At 44.0% G+C, this 17560-nt stretch overlaps 1 protein-coding gene across 2 annotated transcripts; it reads right to left on the bottom strand.

Moving 5' to 3' along the window:
- Positions 1–1006: 1006 nt before the first annotated feature.
- On the bottom strand, positions 1007–17509 carry LOC119463385 (dr1-associated corepressor-like). 2 transcript variants are annotated; one of them, XM_037724223.2, is made up of 7 exons: positions 17338–17509; positions 15639–15711; positions 13821–13914; positions 7833–7952; positions 5037–5148; positions 3918–4012; positions 1007–2065 (listed from the first exon to the last, which is right to left on the bottom strand). In XM_037724223.2, exons 1-7 carry the CDS (start codon positions 17377–17379, stop codon positions 1900–1902), a joined length of 702 nt encoding a protein of 233 aa, XP_037580151.1. In that variant the 5' UTR covers positions 17380–17509; the 3' UTR covers positions 1007–1899. The 2 variants fall into 2 exon arrangements, with proteins under 2 accessions (XP_037580151.1, XP_049511967.1); XM_049656010.1 differs by lacking the exon at positions 17338–17509 and adding an exon at positions 16733–17232.
- Positions 17510–17560: the final 51 nt, after the last annotated feature.

Raw genomic sequence — 17560 nt, 5'->3', positions numbered from 1 at the left:
TGCGATTAGCATTCCTCAGATACTTCACGTACTTTCCGATATGTTTCTATGCTTCTACCCGTTTTCCTGCCCAGTTGGATCACTGGGTAGTCTATGGTCTAATGGGTACAGCATCAGGCTGGTGTGCAAAGGGAACCATGTTCCATACTGACCGTTAGACCAACTTGGGTTGTCTCTTTGGTTCCTTCAAAATGTAATGCAGTCCTTTTAAAGATATTGCTTCCTTTGTCGCTCCTGTGGAGTTTTTGTGGTCATTTCGTGAACCAAATAGCAGCGAAGGAGGGTAGAGTGATGGGATAAGGAGAGGGTGATGGCACCACGGAGCTGAGAAGGGGGCTTGCTTATCACGCAACGTTACGAGGAGGAAAGGCAGCTAGAGAAATTTCATTGCAGGTTGTTCATTCACGCCACCTATATCCCCAAGAGGCTCCTCCACATATGCCACAATGCCATAAAGCCAGCTGGGCTTGCACCAGCGCCGCTTGGCTGAAATGGCATTTCTCCAGCTGCCTGCGCACCAATTCAGCATAGCATGTGCAACCATGCATGCTATCCCCAAACTTGACAATGGTCTTTGATGGTTTCAGTACAATTTTTCCCTGGCAAACAGTTGGCTCCAATTGGGTAAATGCTGTCAATATCCACGACGTCATATAGCACCAAACTTCCTCTCACAGCAAGAGTGGCTTGTTTAGTATTGTAGATGCGTAATTTCTGTATCTTTACACATTTTTCTCTCTACATCATTTCTGTTTACATATTAACGTATTCGTTTCCTTAATGCCCCTTTAATGTGCACCCAAAGCATGGTGCACTAGCACTATTGAATTCTGCCTCCATGTGAATGCAGTCGCCACGGCTGCGAATCGATCCCACAACCTCGTTACTCGGCAGGAGAATGCCGCAGCCTCGAATCCACCATGACGAGTTGGTCTCTGTACACAAGGATGTTGTGCCACATGTATGTGCCACTCCCCAAATGGTCACAGTAGTCAAGAAGCTGCAGCACAAGTATAAAAAAATCAATTTTATTAGCAAACATTTTATGTTCAACTTAAGTTACTACGTCACACCTTGACGGACAACGTGGAAGGAAAGGGCCGCCTATGTACAACACAACCTCGAGGGATGCTTCAGTGGCAGACGCAGACGTGCATCTTCTGGGACATCACGACGTGACAACGATGACGTGGGTGACACAAATGAATGAACACTCTTGGAAGGGCGATGTGAAAGGGAGATAGGGAAAATGGGGGCCGGGTACAGTGAGGGTATGCTTTATGCGGAGCGTATGGCATGCTCTGTAGGTGCATCTGAAGGCTTCGCACAGTTTCGGCGCAGAGTCCCATTTGTAAGACAGGGCTGGTGAAATGCTGATGCTTTTGAACAATCCAGGCTTTGTCGCCAAGCACTTGTATTTGCCTTGCTGCTAAGCAAGTGACCACTCTAGTGCTGCACCAGGGTCGCACTGGTGTCACTCTAAGCTTCATTCGTGTCACTCTGAGCTTCTGACAGGATTTTCACAAATTGGTGCAAATTATACGCCAAAAGCATTGGATGCTCCCTCGCAAGCTGTTCCAGTTTTCTGTGTGCCTTGGCTTGGCTTGCTTTTTGTCTCCATCCTTGGATTGGCAATGAAAGCACAAACACCCAGACCTCGATTTCTAGGTAATGAACAAGTAGGTTGCTCCACACCCCACTGTGAAAAATGCGAACATGTACTTCATCACTCCACTTATCATTCTAGTCAATCTTATCAGCTGGTGACTCGAGCGTCGAAAGCCACACGAAGCACTTCAGTCATCTCAAGCCTTGTGAATGAGGTTGGTTGCATATCACATCCGCTCTTTTTTTTTTATGTGTGTGTGTGTGTGTGTATGTTGCAGTTCTGTAAAGTCCTCAAGAATCATAGTCGTCGTCTGGCTTCGCTGCTGCTGAACTGGCCATGATGTTTGCTGCTGAGCTGGCCATGATGTTCGCCGCTGAACTGGCCATGATGTTTGCTGCTGCACTGGCCATGAAGTTTGCTGGAAACTGGGGTAGGTGTTGGATGGCAGGTGGAAATCTGCAAAGAATATCGCAGAGCGAGCGGTGAGGCACAAAAAGAAGTGTAGTGAAGGAGTGCATTGATAACGTAAATCATTTTTGGAGTGCATCAATCCAAAATGTCCCACTGTCTCAGCTTTCATCACTTAATCGTTTGATACAATTACAGTACGATGAAAGTTAGAGTAAGACGTCAAGGTTCAGTGTGAATTCATACTGCTCTTCATGGCTGCACAGTGCAAAACACAAATGATGCGGTGAGGCAAGGACTTGATGGTAACGAAGTTGCATTTGAAATGAAAAAGCCTTCGTTATATTTGTTCTAAGCAATTACTCGTTACATGATTATAATATTTTATATTCACTTCATTATATCTGACAATTCGTAACACCCACGCTCATTATATTGAGTTTTCACTGTATAAGTGCACCCCACTGATTGTGCTGATGGACACAGAATACTTTAGGAAGTATGAAATCTTGATTGTTTGTCTGCTTTTATGTCACCTTTTTTTTCCCTGCCTGTAAGCAAGCACAAATCTATTGCTAGTTTTATGCGAGGCAGTATGTTTGTTACACAGACAGGAGCTACAAAAAGATGCCTTTTTGTAGCTCCTGTCTGTTGTACCATGCTACCATGAAGGATTCGACAACCATGCATTTTACACCACAATGACATACCGTAAACAACTATTTATTTGCAGCCTGAAACTTCAGAGACCTGATTCTGCACTGAAACTTCAGGATATTTCACAAACATGAACTTTTGTGAGCTGGATGTGCTGTTTGATAAACTGTCCTTGCTATTTTTTTTTAACATTATGTAACGAAACAGCGCATTGGTTAGCTACACATGAACACATGTGCTTATGCTGCAAAAATTAAACAGACGACACAAATTAAAATGATGTACACACAGTAGGTACAGCCAAACAGCTGTCGACGCAGTACAAATGGGCCAGAAAATAACAGAAGAAAAACAACGGAGCAAGAGCTTTGACGTCCGTGCAATCTGCAGAGCATTTTCAGCGTCTATTCAGACATAGTTAAGTCAAGATAAACGTGACTCCAGCATGCATCTACTTAACGTTATCTTCTCATGACTTGATTCATCTTTTCTTTTTGCTTAAGCACCAAAGGACTACTGACGAAAGCTTTGTGATCACGCTGCATGCTTTTATAACTTCTTGCTTCTTTATATCGTGCAATTGCGCCAAATCCTTATACATTTGAAGTCAAGATAAACGTGATTGCAGCATGCATCTACGTAACGTTATCTTCTCATGACTTGATTCATATTTTCTTTTTGCTTTAGCACCAAAGGTCTACTGACGAAAGCTTTGTGATCACGCTGCATGCTTTTATAACTTCTTGCTTCTTTATATCGTGCAATTGTGCCAAATCCTTATACATTTGAAGTGAGGGCATTTCTTCCTTCTGTGTTTCTATTTCTGCCCTTGCTGCCCCATTGGGAACATGCTGACAATAGAACGTGTTATTTCTACTTCTTGTGTGTACACTGTTCTAGTCTATCGCGTGTGTAACTTCTGCACCAGATACCTGTACGGCACTGACACACCAACTAGTCAACAAGCTTCTAGAGTAGGTTCGGTAGTTTTAATTTTTCTCACTTTGTTTCTGTCACATCAGAGTAGGTTGCCAAGTGGACAATTGTTCTATGCAGACTAAACTGCCTCTGATGACGGAAAAGTGGCATGTGAAGCAGTTGCAGAAGACACAGCCTGTGTCTCCTGCAGAAGTGGCGCAGACGTAAGCTGCATCTTCTGCGGGAATGGTGCAGACATACGCAGCTGCGTCACCTCGTGCGCCTTCTGCTCGATTCCATGAAACACTCATGAGATGATACTCACGTTGGGGGGTGGCCGTAAGGAGCACTCCGAACGCCCTGATAGACTGGCGGACACAGAGCCTCGGCTGTGTTTTCACTGCTCCCGTCGTCTGTCTCCTGCACGAGTAGCATTTGAGGTTAGTAAAAGCTGCCGCCTTCGATGTGCTGGGCAAACAAACAAGACATCCCTCAAAAAGGACCTATGTAGCATTACCAGGGTGGGATTGACCAAAGTCATTTGGTCAGTCCCAATTTTGGGAGCAGGTAAAAAGTCACCAATTTCTGGAGCAGGTAAAAATGCGTTTTGGAGCAGTTTGGAGCAGACAAAATAGCATTTTGGAGCAGACTAAATTTCAATTTGAAGCAGTTTGGAGCATGCCAATCTGAATTTTGGTGGAATAATGGAATATGGCAGCACACTTGGAAACCATGACCCAACACAGAATAAACCAATCTGAAGCTCGTAGTAGAAGCGTAACTTGTAGCTATAGCGTATTAGAATATGGAAGTTTTCTTGTAAAGCCGGAAACATCGGTTGCACAACGATCAAACTATATATTTCGGCGCCTACGCTTATGACGATAGCAGAAAATGTTCTTAAATTATCCGGTCCAATCGACGCTGTAACATAATTTCTGTGTCACCATATGTCACCGCAGACCAAGAGAACCGCAATCAACCCTGGGCTGGTATAATGTAAAATTATTCCAATCTGTTTTTGTTGCGATAGCAATTATATAGACACTCCAGGCGCATTTCTGGCGTCACTGTGATGTTCCACAGAAAGTCCAGGGGCACATATCATCTAATCTGTCTTCGTGTTTGTGCGACAGGTCTCTATCAGGGTTTTCTGAACATGCCAACAGAGCACCGCAAGGTTCCGATTTCTTGCAACGCTCGTAGCCTCACGTGAGCTGGCGCTTCTAAATGAAGTCAAAAACAAAAACACTCGCTCGTGGTGGTGTTCGGCAACGAGCATTGCACGAAATCGGAGGCTTGCAACACTCTGCTGGAACGCTCACGAAGCATCACTAGGCCGAGCGATCACTGCTTGAGCACTTTCTGTGAGCCAGTGAAATAATGACTCGGCCAAAACCTCGGCAGAGAGACTAAAGAAAGGCGGAGTGGGCGCAACACTAACCTCTTCCAAGTAGTCGTCCTCCTCGTCTTCGGCACTGTCCGTCTCCTCCGCGGTGGAGTGGCTGGGTCCCGGCACATCGCTGCTTCCATTCTTGGCCCGCAGCTTTCGGACACTGAGCAAAATAGTGACCAGACATTGGCTGTCAGGTAAACACTACATATGGGACTTGATTCACGAAAATCTGAAGACTCACAAAAGACACGAAAATCTGGTGATGGAACAGACAAGCGTATTTTGCATGTTACATTTTTTAGTGCACAAAAATTGAGGTTTGTGCTACAACTGAGGGCGCATTAGAACCGAGTAAATGCGATATTCTCGAATGCATGTGAGCACCAGCGAGTACGCTGGACTGTAAGAGTCATGCATGAATAGTAGAAGGACTTCACCTGAGAATTCAGATTTCGACGACCGACGACCGATACTTGTCGCTGTCATTCTGATTTAAGTGCTGTATACTTTTCTAGGTGCAAGTTCGTCCAATAAAGAGTTTGGTTCCTAACTTACACATCTGGCAGCGCTTGCGTCCTCACGACACTGTGACGCCAAACAAGCAACGCTAGACAAATCCCGTCTTGTGTCTTTTTTTTCTCCTTTGTCCTGCGCTCAGCACTTTTGTGTTTTCTTGCGTGACCCGATGTACGACTAGTCCTACCAACTACGCCAATCAACAGCTTTTCACGGCATCGAGTTTCATACCCAAAATTACTGGAGAAATATCTACTGCTACTGTCAACATGCAAAGCAGGTAGATAGATCGCTTCACTGAGTATAGGAATGAATCGGTAGTATATGAATTTGTTTAAACCTTGCTCCTTTGGCTTCACGTTTTAACTTAATAATGTCTCCTCAAGATGAAGCTTTGGCTCGGGGGCTCCTGTCTAAATACACGGGAAAGGAGAAATCGTTTTTCTCGGCAACCAGCGTACCAAAATTGACGAGGTCTGTTGCATTTAAAAGAAAAGGTTAAAAGCTAGTGCCCGCTGGTGGCACATTTTCGATTTATGCCGTCATTGTTGTAATAAAGATTGGCGAAAATCGAAAATTTTCAGAAAACGAAACTATCAAGTTTACAACTCTGTAACTTGGCAACGAAAAGCAATATCACAATTCTGTAAATTGCAACTAATAGTACATCAACAGTGGACAAAATTGATATATTATATATGGATCTAAAATAAACCATTAAGATGTGAGTAGAACTCTTGCAAAACCTTGCTGAGCTATGTGTAACAAATTCACGTAAGATAGAAATTGACGTATCAAATTTGTCCGCTGTGGACGCTCTAATGGACCACAGTTTACAGAAGTGCGATGTCTGTTCTCGGCGCAGAGCTACGAGTTTGTAAACTTCATGCTTCTATTTTATTCAAGCTTGCCAATTTTTGAAAATTCTAAAAAAAAAAAAAAAATGCAGGTCCTAAATCGAAATTCCGCTTCCAACAGTCACTAGAATTTACCTTTCCCTCTCAAGTGCAACAAATTTCTTTAAAATCGGCCCAGTGGTTATCTCAGAAGAGCGTTTCTGCGTTTTACGTGCATTTGAATAGGCGGCATAGGAGTTCGGCTGGAGCTAACGCTTCAGCTTGCTGTATAGCAATGATCGACCTCGTAGTTTCTAGAACCTGAAGTACAAAGATAACTCTCTAATAATAGACCTAAAGTAGTCATCCATGGTGAGCGTCACTCACACAAAGCAATCCAGATCTAGTGATTCGCACACTCTGAAGTGTCAAGGGTTACTTTTGCAATAGAGATTACTTAACAGAATGAAGTAGTTGTACACGTAAAACACTGCACTGTTCTAATTGGGATGCAGTGTGACTAACATGTAACACATGTGAAGCACAAGAAAAATAAAAGAGGCCACAGTTTGCCGTCTTGATGAAGCCACCTCCAAATTGTAGAAAAACCCATGTGTACGACCCGTGTTTCCCATGGTGGTCGAACAACAACAGCACCAGGTTTGCATCTGGTGCTTTTTGTAGGAAACACTGCATCCAGCACGCTCGAACAGGTTCCAACAGGCACGGCATCTGTCTTTTTGGCTTGCCAAGTGCCGTATTCGACACATTAGCACGTCTGCTGCGGCTATGAAGTTTGGTCAGCAAAAAATGATTATTTTGTCTTGAGCCCACTACCTTTTACTAATCTGAAACAGTCTTTGCAGATATATGCAGCATATTAAGAAAACTGAAAATGAGAGAGAGAAATTTTGTGTCAGTGCTTGTTTAAGCACTCTTTGTGGTCCGTTTTCGGGAGCCCCCAGCCATCAGAGAACGCCCAATCTGGCCTGCTGACGAGAGTTGCCTGGCGAAACTTTTTATACTGCACACATTCTTTTTCCCGGCAGGTGTGTTGTGCCATTTCACAGGCGCTCACACAAACGTGCCCGTCTGCTATTTTACCCTCTCCCCTATAGGCGGCTGCACCGGAGTAAGCAACCAGAAAGGTGCAAAAGCACAATCGACTTGAGTTGTCCTTTCGCCAGTGCTCATCACGACGGAAATCACAGGGAATGCTTCTAACGGTACCATACCACTTCGAAGTACCGATAACGAACTGGAACGCACATGTAAAGAAGAAAAATAAACATCCTACAAAGCGTTTGCATGTGTGAATATATTCTTCACACAACGCTTGGCACAAGCACAGTAGTTTCGAACTGGATCGGTCGCTATGTCAGTGTAAATTTGAGGCTGCAACAAGCGTTAACCACTTTTCTCAAAGGGGGGGGCATGACGAATTTGCCACTTCAAGAGCCCGCCGCGGCCGATGCAGTATAACAGAACTCACCCCGTAAGTTTCGGCCGCACAGGTACCTCGTAGGGCTCTTCGTCGCCTTGGACGTCGGGCACTGTGGAGACCAACTCCTTCAGGAAGAGCAGACGCTCGTCCGCCAGGATGCACGCCTTCCTGTCAGCAAATCGGGAAAGGTGCGTGGAAGTGAGTGTGTCAGAAAAGATAAACAAATTTATTACACTAGGGAAAGGCTGTTATCCACTGGAGAGTAGCACAAAACTAAGAAGAAAACCTGTATCGTTCTCACAGAAACTAGTTTCTCAAAATACCCGTATGACATCCAGGTCTGAGGGTCTGAGAAACCCACATATACAGGTTCTTGGGTCTGAGAAACCCAGGAACCTGTGTGAAACCCGGGTCTAAGAAACCCGGGATTTTCAGATTAGGGCTGAAAAGCCCAAGAGCTTGTGTGAAACCCGAGTCTGAGAAATCCCCAAAAATCTAGGTTCTCGAACCCAGGGCCGAGAAACCCGGAAAAACCAGGATTCTCAGAACCCGACAGATAAGCCGTGGACATCTGGGTTTCAGAAATGCAAACCAGTTTCTGAAAAACACGTATGAGTTTCCTTTGTAGCTTTTGCTACACTTGTGTAGGTAGATGACAATTTTTGCCTTTCATCAAACCACCTCCACCGTGGGGATTTATCTGCCATAAATTTGTTATGATTTATGAGGCAGCCTTACCTCGGCAGCTCCTGCCTAAAAACATGGTAACGGAGAAATTGTTTTGCTCGTCATACACTGCACCGAATTGAATGAGGTTTGTGTGCATATAAAATAAAAAGTTGAAAACGACCGTCTGACCAGAATAGATTTTCTATCTATTCACTACACGGTCACTACACGTGACAATATATAGCTCATCAATGTTTCAACAAAGATTCTTAAACATAGACAAATTTTGAAGAACTCGAGTATCTTTACTACTTAGGTAATTCAGCAACAAAAAACGATAACACAAATTCCGTAAACTGCACTAAAGCGGACAAAATTAATGTGTCATACACTGCTTTTAAATATACCATTAACATGCAAGTAGGCCTTTTGTAAGCATTGTAACAATTTCACAGAAACTAAACTTATATATTGCATTCATCGAGATGCCATTTACAGCAGCGCAATATCTACGTTAGGTGCAGAGTTATGCATTTGTAAACTGTGTGCTTGAGTTTGTTTTAAATTTACCGATCCTTCCGAAATTTTTTAGTACTACATAACTATAGTGCCTTAACTCAAAATTCGAATTCCTTCAGTTGGTAGAATTGAGCTTTTTCTTTCAAATGCAACAAGCTCTATTCAAATAGGTCTAACAGCTGTCTAATGAAAGCATTTCTGCATTTCACATGTACTTGAATAGGGAACTCAAGAGTCAGAACCCAGGTGAAGTTACAGCGGTACAGAAAGGATGAAGGAGTCCACGTGGGAAATATATTAGAGACGAACGTGGCATGCATCCATTGTTCTTCAAAACGAATATTCACGCAGTGGCTTCGACAGCTGCTGCTGCTCGTGTGATGACCATCTGTTCCTCACGGCTTAAGAAGGATTTCAGAGGCTTCTCCGACCAACAAATCAAAGATTCCATGGCATGGCAAAACTGCACCTACGAGTACGGCGTTTGCATTATTCAATGCAACAGTTTGTTCTGTGCATTGCATTCAAAAACATTTTCTTTCTACAGCGCAGCTCTGGTGCTATTGCACTGATGTTAAAAAACACAGAACAGAACAGAAGCCGTCGCCATGATTAAATGAACAAACTAGACATCGGCCATACATTAAAATTCGACGTGGTTACTGAATTGTAGTGGGCTCAGCTAGCGCAAGACAGGGGTAATTGGAGATCACAGGGAGAGGCCTTCGTCCTGCAGTGGACATAAATATAGGCTGATGATGATGAACCATTCCAGACCACCATATACAGGCCTAACAAAAACAAGCTGACAATCTGCATAGAAGTGTGGGAAGTGACTGCCAACGATCTAAACCAAAGCAAATACTGCCCTACCAAATACTAGAAATTTCCATTGACCCGGCTTGACACCTTTAGTGCAAATAAGAATTTTCGTGATTATTGCCAATACATACTATTAATTAACAAATTCCCTAATTCAATTGCAGAACAGAAGTTCGCCAACACTCAATGCCTAACCATTTTTGATGTGCCGAGCACTAGCTTCGAGAAATAAGGTGCACAATACCTACAGCGAAATGCATTGCTGCATTGGTGAATACATTTCCACACTGCCAAAAAGGGCAGTATGAAAATCATCCCAACTTGCAAATATTCCACGGCACGATTCTCGTGCGTAAACGCATGAGACTTAGCAAGCATAAGGATAGGCAAATACTTATAATGTATTTAAATTTTATGCTAAACTGGGTCTCGAAATGTCGCGCTTGGCGTCATTAACGTTTTCCTGACGTCGTGACACAGAGCTCATTTTGATATGCGCAGAAAGAAGGCTAGGTGGACCAATGTTGATCATAAAAAGATTACTAGAAGCGCTTCCTGCGTTTCCCCTGACTGCACTTGTGTGCAGTGATCGCAGTGATTTGTGGGAATAGAGTGAGTCAGCCACATGACAGATTAACCTCCAGGGTACCAACACTTCTTTGTAGAAAGGAGCACTGTATCGAATCATTGAGGGCACCCCAACACTCGTTGGCATCTTTTTTTCTCTAGTGTTTAGAGGACTTGTTCCTTCCCTTAGGCAAAAAAAAAAAAAAAGTAGACAAGCAGAAAATATAAAGTAAGCACTACCTAGGCGCCTCGCATGACCTGTTTGCTGGAGAATCTCGTGCGTAGGCCAAGTGCTGTTTGTGCGTGCCATTTTGCATTTAGGTATTGCCGTTTTCATCCAAATCCCTTCTTTTGTATTTCTACAACTCCCTCTCCTGGTCCACTCTCCTTTTAGACTTGTGCGCATCGTGTCCGCTCCGGAATCGGCTGCTAGCCTCCCTTCAATCTTATGTCTAAGCACACTATTAACAATGCGCACACATTTTAGGAATGCACATGCCAGAATTACTCCACGACTGATTGAACAAACGACAAGAAACAACGAAAACAACAAAAAAATCCGATTCTATGTTGAAGCTGTCAGAACAATCACTGTAATGTCCAAAGAGGACATCTTTCTCTTTTGTTCGCTTGCACACGCAATAGAATGAAAAACAACAAGAAAGGGAAGATAGTAGAAGATATATAGGGGGGGGGGGGGGGGGCTAACAAGACTTGATTTATGAGGTGCAAGCGTCCGCACTAATGAAGCTTCCATTCAACGCAAGAGCTGGGAGCTCAGAAACGTGTGCACGGAGTTCCTTGCACATAACCACCTCGAGATCAGGCAATCCTCGTTTTGGAGCACCAGAGAAAAGTTGTGCGCGTTGCATATGCATACGCGTCTGCGGGGGGGTGGGTGGGGGAGTTGCTAGCAAAAGGGCAACCTGAGGTAAATGTCTCCCAGTAATTTATAGTGCCTGCTGGGCTGTCACAGAGAACACAAGGTATGGAACGTTGTGCGCAGCCAATCACGTATGCCGAAAGTTCCAGGGAAAGCACAAACTGAAAGTATGAGGCGGCGTGCACAATACCTGCAGGGGCTGCACAATGCCTTGCAGGCGAGCGAAAATCCAGAATATTTGCCCGCACAAAAAAGTATTGTCACTAAGGTGATGCATCAACTAGCCCGAGACGGTTACACCACTTCCGCAAACGTGAACCTATAGAAATACAATCTGGGTCTCAGTCCGTACACTGCAGTATTGTCAGTATTCCCCAGACACTGACAATTGTGGATACCGAAACGCCTTGAACAAATTTCGTTTTGTCACATTCTTTTCGTTAATACATGTGCATCACGCAAGAATGGCGTAGCAGAACAACTTGAAACTTGGCAGGGTTCCAGGTACTGGCCTAACTCGGAATAATAGCTCTATAATTATCCCATTCTGATGAGTAGGAGATAGAAATTGAGCATAAACCATTAGAGGAATGTTGTCAGCCGAGCCATAGCTTTCCGGTGGAGCTGCCGAGATATCCTGCTGGGGACACTCATTGGTTAGTTCTATTGGAAAATATATGAGGACGTGCGGGAGTGTAACACTGTATTGCCTCTAGAATCAACCCTTGTTGCAAACCACGTTAAAACCTTTGCGAGAGCGCTTACTGTGCGCTGGTATCAAGGATCGGCCAATCAAGTCACCGCCTTTTGATTGCCCCCGCGATCAGTCCAGCTTCGATTACACAGCCTCTGGGATCGGCCCAGCTGACTTGGCAAGAAAGCCATCCCCTCAAATTGGGGGGGGGGGGGGGGGAAACGCTAATCAAAACATTGCTTTAATGGTGCACAAGGAACCCCGTATGAAAGTCCAGGTCAATGGGAGACAGACAAGGCATGTGGACAGTCTCTAGTCTGTCGATGCCAACTTTTGCACTGCCCGAACAGCCAGACATCTAGCGGACTAAACATGACCTCGACTTCCTTTCCTTCAACTTATGGTCGAGGGATCCGTAACTACACCCAGCTCGAAATGTATTAATATGACGGGCAACAGCGCCAAATTCACACAAATACATTCGATGACAGGCATACTTCTCATCAACTGCATTATGTAAGGGTTGGCAATCGTAAAATGCAAAAATGAAATGCCAGATTTTTAAAGCCTGTTTAGCATTGTCGCAATGAAGCTAACTATCTCACGATCTTTCATTTGCATAAAGTTTAGGGGGAAAGAAAATTTTTTTTTTTTTTTAAATGCACCATGGTGTCTGTGTGGCAAAACTTGGACTGCTGAGGTCAATTTGAGCCTGTGTGACTCAGGTACGAAGGAATTTGACTTTTTCCTTCAAACCCGCGGTTTGTATACTTTTGCTTACAGGTGTAGATTTCTAAGCCTGAATCATGCCGCAGCTACAAATGCAGGTGAACTTAGAAATGCCACAGTGTAATCTTGACTTGTATGTCTTTGAAGTTATGCTGATACAGCTGAACTCTCTTATAACGAAGCCACAGATCACATGAAAACATTTTCGTTATACCCGATACTCATTAAAAGTGTACACACAGACATCGAATTAAAAAAAAAAAAAAGGAGTGATTGGGTCTATTAGAAAGAAATGCAAGTGTGATGTCTCCAACAGGCCAGCAAAGGGTCTCCTGCCGATATTTATGGCCCATTAGTGATTTGCTATGCCGCATGTGACACAAGACCAACACTTCGTAACGAATGCCCTTTTCTACCATTACAAGCAACCGTGCAATTGGTAGTACAGAGGACTAGCCTGCAGGCTTGCTGACTGCAGGCAAACCAAGCCAATGCGTTAGCCAAAATGAGCATGCACATCCAGAATACACTGTTTCAAGTTGCTCTTGTTAAATATTTGACATCTTTGCTACTAGAATACATAGCTTGAACTGCGAGCGAGCAAGCAGATACTGCACTGCAATTGATATTCTCGGATTTAACACTTTATGGTTTCGTTATAGCAGCAGAACTTACAGAAATAAAGTACGACCAAGGAAACATCACATCTACTTTGTTATATCTGGCAATTCATTATATGATGATGCATGTCATCTTGACCGCTAATAAAAGACGAAGATAGAGAAAGAAAAACACAAAACAACGTTTTGCGCAGGTCATATCTGCCTATATATTGCTACGTGTTGCCGTGAATAAATCAGATGCAAGTTACCACCCGTGTCAACGTCGTCGTTTCGCATTTTTCTTTCCCTGTCTTCGTTTTTTATTAGCGCTCGACATGCAGTACACACTAACTAGGCCAAACTCAAGTTCTTATGAATCATTATAACATTGACATTCAATGTAGTATTTCTACCAGAAACAAAAAATACTCTAAAAAAAATGGGATGAGAATGAACCGGTCAATGATAAGGACACCCCCTGGTAATAAGGACACCACACAAGTATGAAAACTAAGATGATAAAGGAAAGGTCAAAAGTCACAGCCACTCACAAATGAGACGTGGAGAGCGTCTTGGCACTTCTTGACCTTGTGATTTCACTGGCACGCTTTACAAGGGACTCTACAAAAAGCTCAAGGGCTCGTGCTGAGTGTTGCAAGAGTCGAGCGCGAGTCAAGGCAACATACACAAGCCCAGGTTTCAGATTCATTCATAATGCAAATCACCACCTGCAGGCTTTCGCTGATACAGAAAGACGTAAACACCTTTTACATGCCACACAGTTCCAACAATAAAACAATGCCTGCAAGAAGGCTCGTGTAACCACGTCATTTATTCTTCTTACTTGTGTTTTTCCATTATGTAAGAAGGCTCACTGCACATAAGATATGCTCAAAATTGAACAGCGCCTGTTTCTGGGGATTTAGAACAAAAATTACCAGAACTCCTAGTTGATACCAGAATGGGACGTTAATAGTTACAGCAATACGTTAACAGCAGTTAGGCCAGAACAATAGTTGCAGCTTAGAGCAATTACACTATCTTACATCGAAAACTTAAAAGCAATAGCTCCATTAACCACAGTTAAGTGCATATATCACTGCATATATAACTGTGGTAACAGTTTTATACAAGTGGGCATAAAGGCGGTAATTGAAGTTTAGTTTAACCATGGTTGATATGCCCTTAAACTACACAGCATGGCAGATCTCTTCAAGGTAACCGAGCTGTAAAAACAAATTTTACAGGCACATAGACCAAGCATCACTGCGTGCAAGAATGACAATGCATTCATTAACCACCTTCTTGAAAATGCTGTGCTTTTAAGCAAGCCCATCATTTCCAACACGGTGGCGCTGGCTGAATTAATAAAAAGTAGGATTGCCCATACTTGTGTTGTTAGTTTCGGTTTTTGTCTAGGATTCAAGGTACAAGATACAACAACGCTGTTCAGAGACCCACTCTGTTGACCACAGAGGTTCCCACAAAAACTACTAGAGGTAACTCGGGACCTGCGATTGCTCAGCTGGAAGCGAACGGGTAGTAAACGAATTTGCCCAATCTTCTTCTTTGCCGCTCCTGACGTTTTTTGTGGTGTTATTTATTATGCCTTTCCTTTCTAAATTTACAAGCAATGATATTTTTCTGAACACATTAAGGCAATTAAGTGTAGAGCGTTAGCGTATCCATAAACTATTCATAAACGTAATGCCGAGTTCCCGGTGAGGTGTACGGAAGCAACAAAGCTGGTAGAGACATCTGGCGATGCAGTGTCTAGCCGGAAAGCATGCAAAACTAATGCAGTTAAATAAGTGTTCATAGCAACATAATCGTTACCATGCAGTATTTCTATTGTTTTCTTGCGACGATAACAATGACGCTACATAAAAAAACTTTCACGCACATTGTGGTTGCACAAAATGCCCCAAGATGTCCCCCTGGCTTTGCTACTGCTGTCCACGGCTCGGGTAACCCGCAAACGTTAAAGAAGTTTATGGACAAACAAACTCTCCAGTTTCGGCACACATGCACAACCCTTGTGAATTGTTGCATTTGCAGTGCAATATTTTCTTGACAGCGATCAATTTGCAAAGTTACAAGGCCGTTTGAAGCCAGAAGGGTCACATTATGCACGCCTATGATTCCACAACCTGGCTAAACCACCGTACTTGCAAGTTCCATAAACACTAGTGCCAGTGATCCCTTTATTTTCTGCAGGAAACTCTATGCTGTAGACAAATGTGGCTCTAAAGAATTGAGCTAAGTAAGCACGAAGGAAAGAAACAGGAGAACAAAACAGAACGAGAACATTGGCAACCAATAGTAAACCCCTGATAAATTGAAAGAAGCACCCATAGACAGAAGGATACAGATGATAACAGGTACTGGTGCGGCAACTTTGCCAACTTCTTCGTCTTTCTGCATTATTTTCTTGATTCTTGCCTGTGAAGCAGAAGTGCACCAAAACATGGAGTTGGAAAAAAACAACAACACAAAAATGCAAATCTACAAAAGAAAGCCTTTGCAGTTCTGAGTCGGCATAGTTATCTTTAGTTACACAGAGAACTTAACCAGAGCTATCACACTAATCACAGAGTAACTGCACAGCAAAGGAGATGGTGAAAGAAAAAAATAACAGAACTTCACTTCGTGTGTTACAGTAAATTTATTGCCACACTCCCACAACCAAAACTAACATAAAAGGGATCGATGCAAATGCCTGTCCTTATGTTTCCTGAGCTGAATATTCACTTCCCGCTTAACCAAAATGCTTATTCCAATATTCATTCTCTTTGGAGATAAACAGGGCAAGACATCATTCTCACTGACATTCAAGTGCTTTGACTAAACGTGGCAAAATAAATGCTATAGTGACGATATCTGCATTCTCTTGGTATGGTTTATTAACCCCTGAAAGAGTTAGGTAACTGCGACTCTTTGCCAAGGCTTAAAGTTTGCTTGGCGTCAAAGATCTTGGCGATGCACCGACACAATGTGCAACTGACGTCAACTTTTGTGACGAGCAAGGAGAATTCGTTTATCGGCACAAACGTCGCGAGAAACACCGATATGTGCTGCATCTCGATTCCGTTACTTTTCCATGCTCGATGCATAACACGTTATACATCCACACTCAAATTTATTTCCGCTCCCCTTCGAACTTTGCCCACCGACAAACACGCATGATGGATAACTTATTCGTTCCATCGAATCGATGTTGGCGATGGAGAGCGCACGCACTGCGCCGCTACCGCAAACAAAACACGCGTAGACAAAAAACAGTCGCGTTGGCGCCAACATGACAAAGTGGGCGAAAAAGAATGAAAATAAAATGAATAGATAAACACCGAGGGAACGGTATTTCAAAGAGTCTTTAGAAAGTGGGGTCGTAAAACGCGAGCGAACCTTGGGAAAATAATATAAGAAGTAGTGACGAAATTCGAGCACAGCCGGTGAAACATACGTTAGCGAGCACGTTGCTCCGTCTTTGCATCCCGAGAGCTCTCGCGCCTAACGATCGCGCTCCTAAAATCGCGGACCCTTCGAATTTCCGGGATTCTGACCACGGGCAGCGCGGAAGCTGCTGACGGACCCGGGGAGGTGGGAGGGAGGGGGTCAGTTTTGACTCCGTGCCCGCCTTGGCGACAAGCGGCCCCTGCTACAGCGGGTCGAACGCGAAGAATGAAAGACAAAACAAAGTAGAAAAAAAAAAAAGTTAAGTGGAGCACGTCGACGCGGGCGAAGGAAACAACTTCGTACTACGAGAGGTTTTTCGGTCTCTCAACCATATTGCAGAAGCGAGCCGGTGCATTGCGCGCGTTCGCAACGCGATCGACCGACCCCGAATCGTCGTTCGAACGCGGCCTGGGACGTCCGCTCGCGTTGCACGACGCCGCCTGAGCCCGCGGCAGTAAACAAGGCGACATCTGCTGCGCTTAAATGCGGGCCAAGCAGCGTTCGGTGGTGCTTGCATCGAGGCGATCGCGTCCATTCAAAGCGCGCGTTCGTCGAAGCAAATATAAGAAACGAAACGCGTCAGCATTTGTGACAGGAGAGGCGCTGGCTTACGGGCGGAAACCTGGCGTTGTATTTCTTCTTTTTGTTTGCCATGTTCGGACGATGCGCCGCTGCGACAAAAAATTCTCTCAGTACGGCATGTGGGAATTTTTTTGAACTCCTTCGGCGGCTTTCTCTCGCCCCTGCTGCAGCCAGGGGATTTTAATTCCAACTCAAAGCAGATTCGGCCGCACCGTGGTACGTACACGCCGCAGTTTCGTACGCATCGAGCGCT

Source organism: Dermacentor silvarum, chromosome 9 (genome assembly GCF_013339745.2).
Source record: "Dermacentor silvarum isolate Dsil-2018 chromosome 9, BIME_Dsil_1.4, whole genome shotgun sequence".
In the NCBI taxonomy this organism is placed as follows: Eukaryota; Metazoa; Arthropoda; class Arachnida; order Ixodida; family Ixodidae; genus Dermacentor; species Dermacentor silvarum.
The sequence above is the reverse complement of the archived record's forward strand: the minus strand, read 5'-3'. Positions and strand labels throughout refer to the sequence as shown.

What these genes read in the sequence shown, in the direction of transcription:
- LOC119463385 (XM_037724223.2), bottom strand. Translation starts at nt 17,379, where the DNA reads ATGGCAAACAAAAAGAAGAAATACAACGCCAGGTTTCCGCCC. An exon ending in ACGCTCTCCACGTCTCATTT is followed by an intron (nt 7,953 to 13,820) that starts GTGAGTGGCTGT and finishes ATTTGCTGACAG; the next exon opens with GAAGGCGTGCATCCTGGCGG. An exon ending in CCTTACGGCCACCCCCCAAC is followed by an intron (nt 2,066 to 3,917) that starts GTGAGTATCATC and finishes TATTCTTTGCAG; the next exon opens with ATTTCCACCTGCCATCCAAC.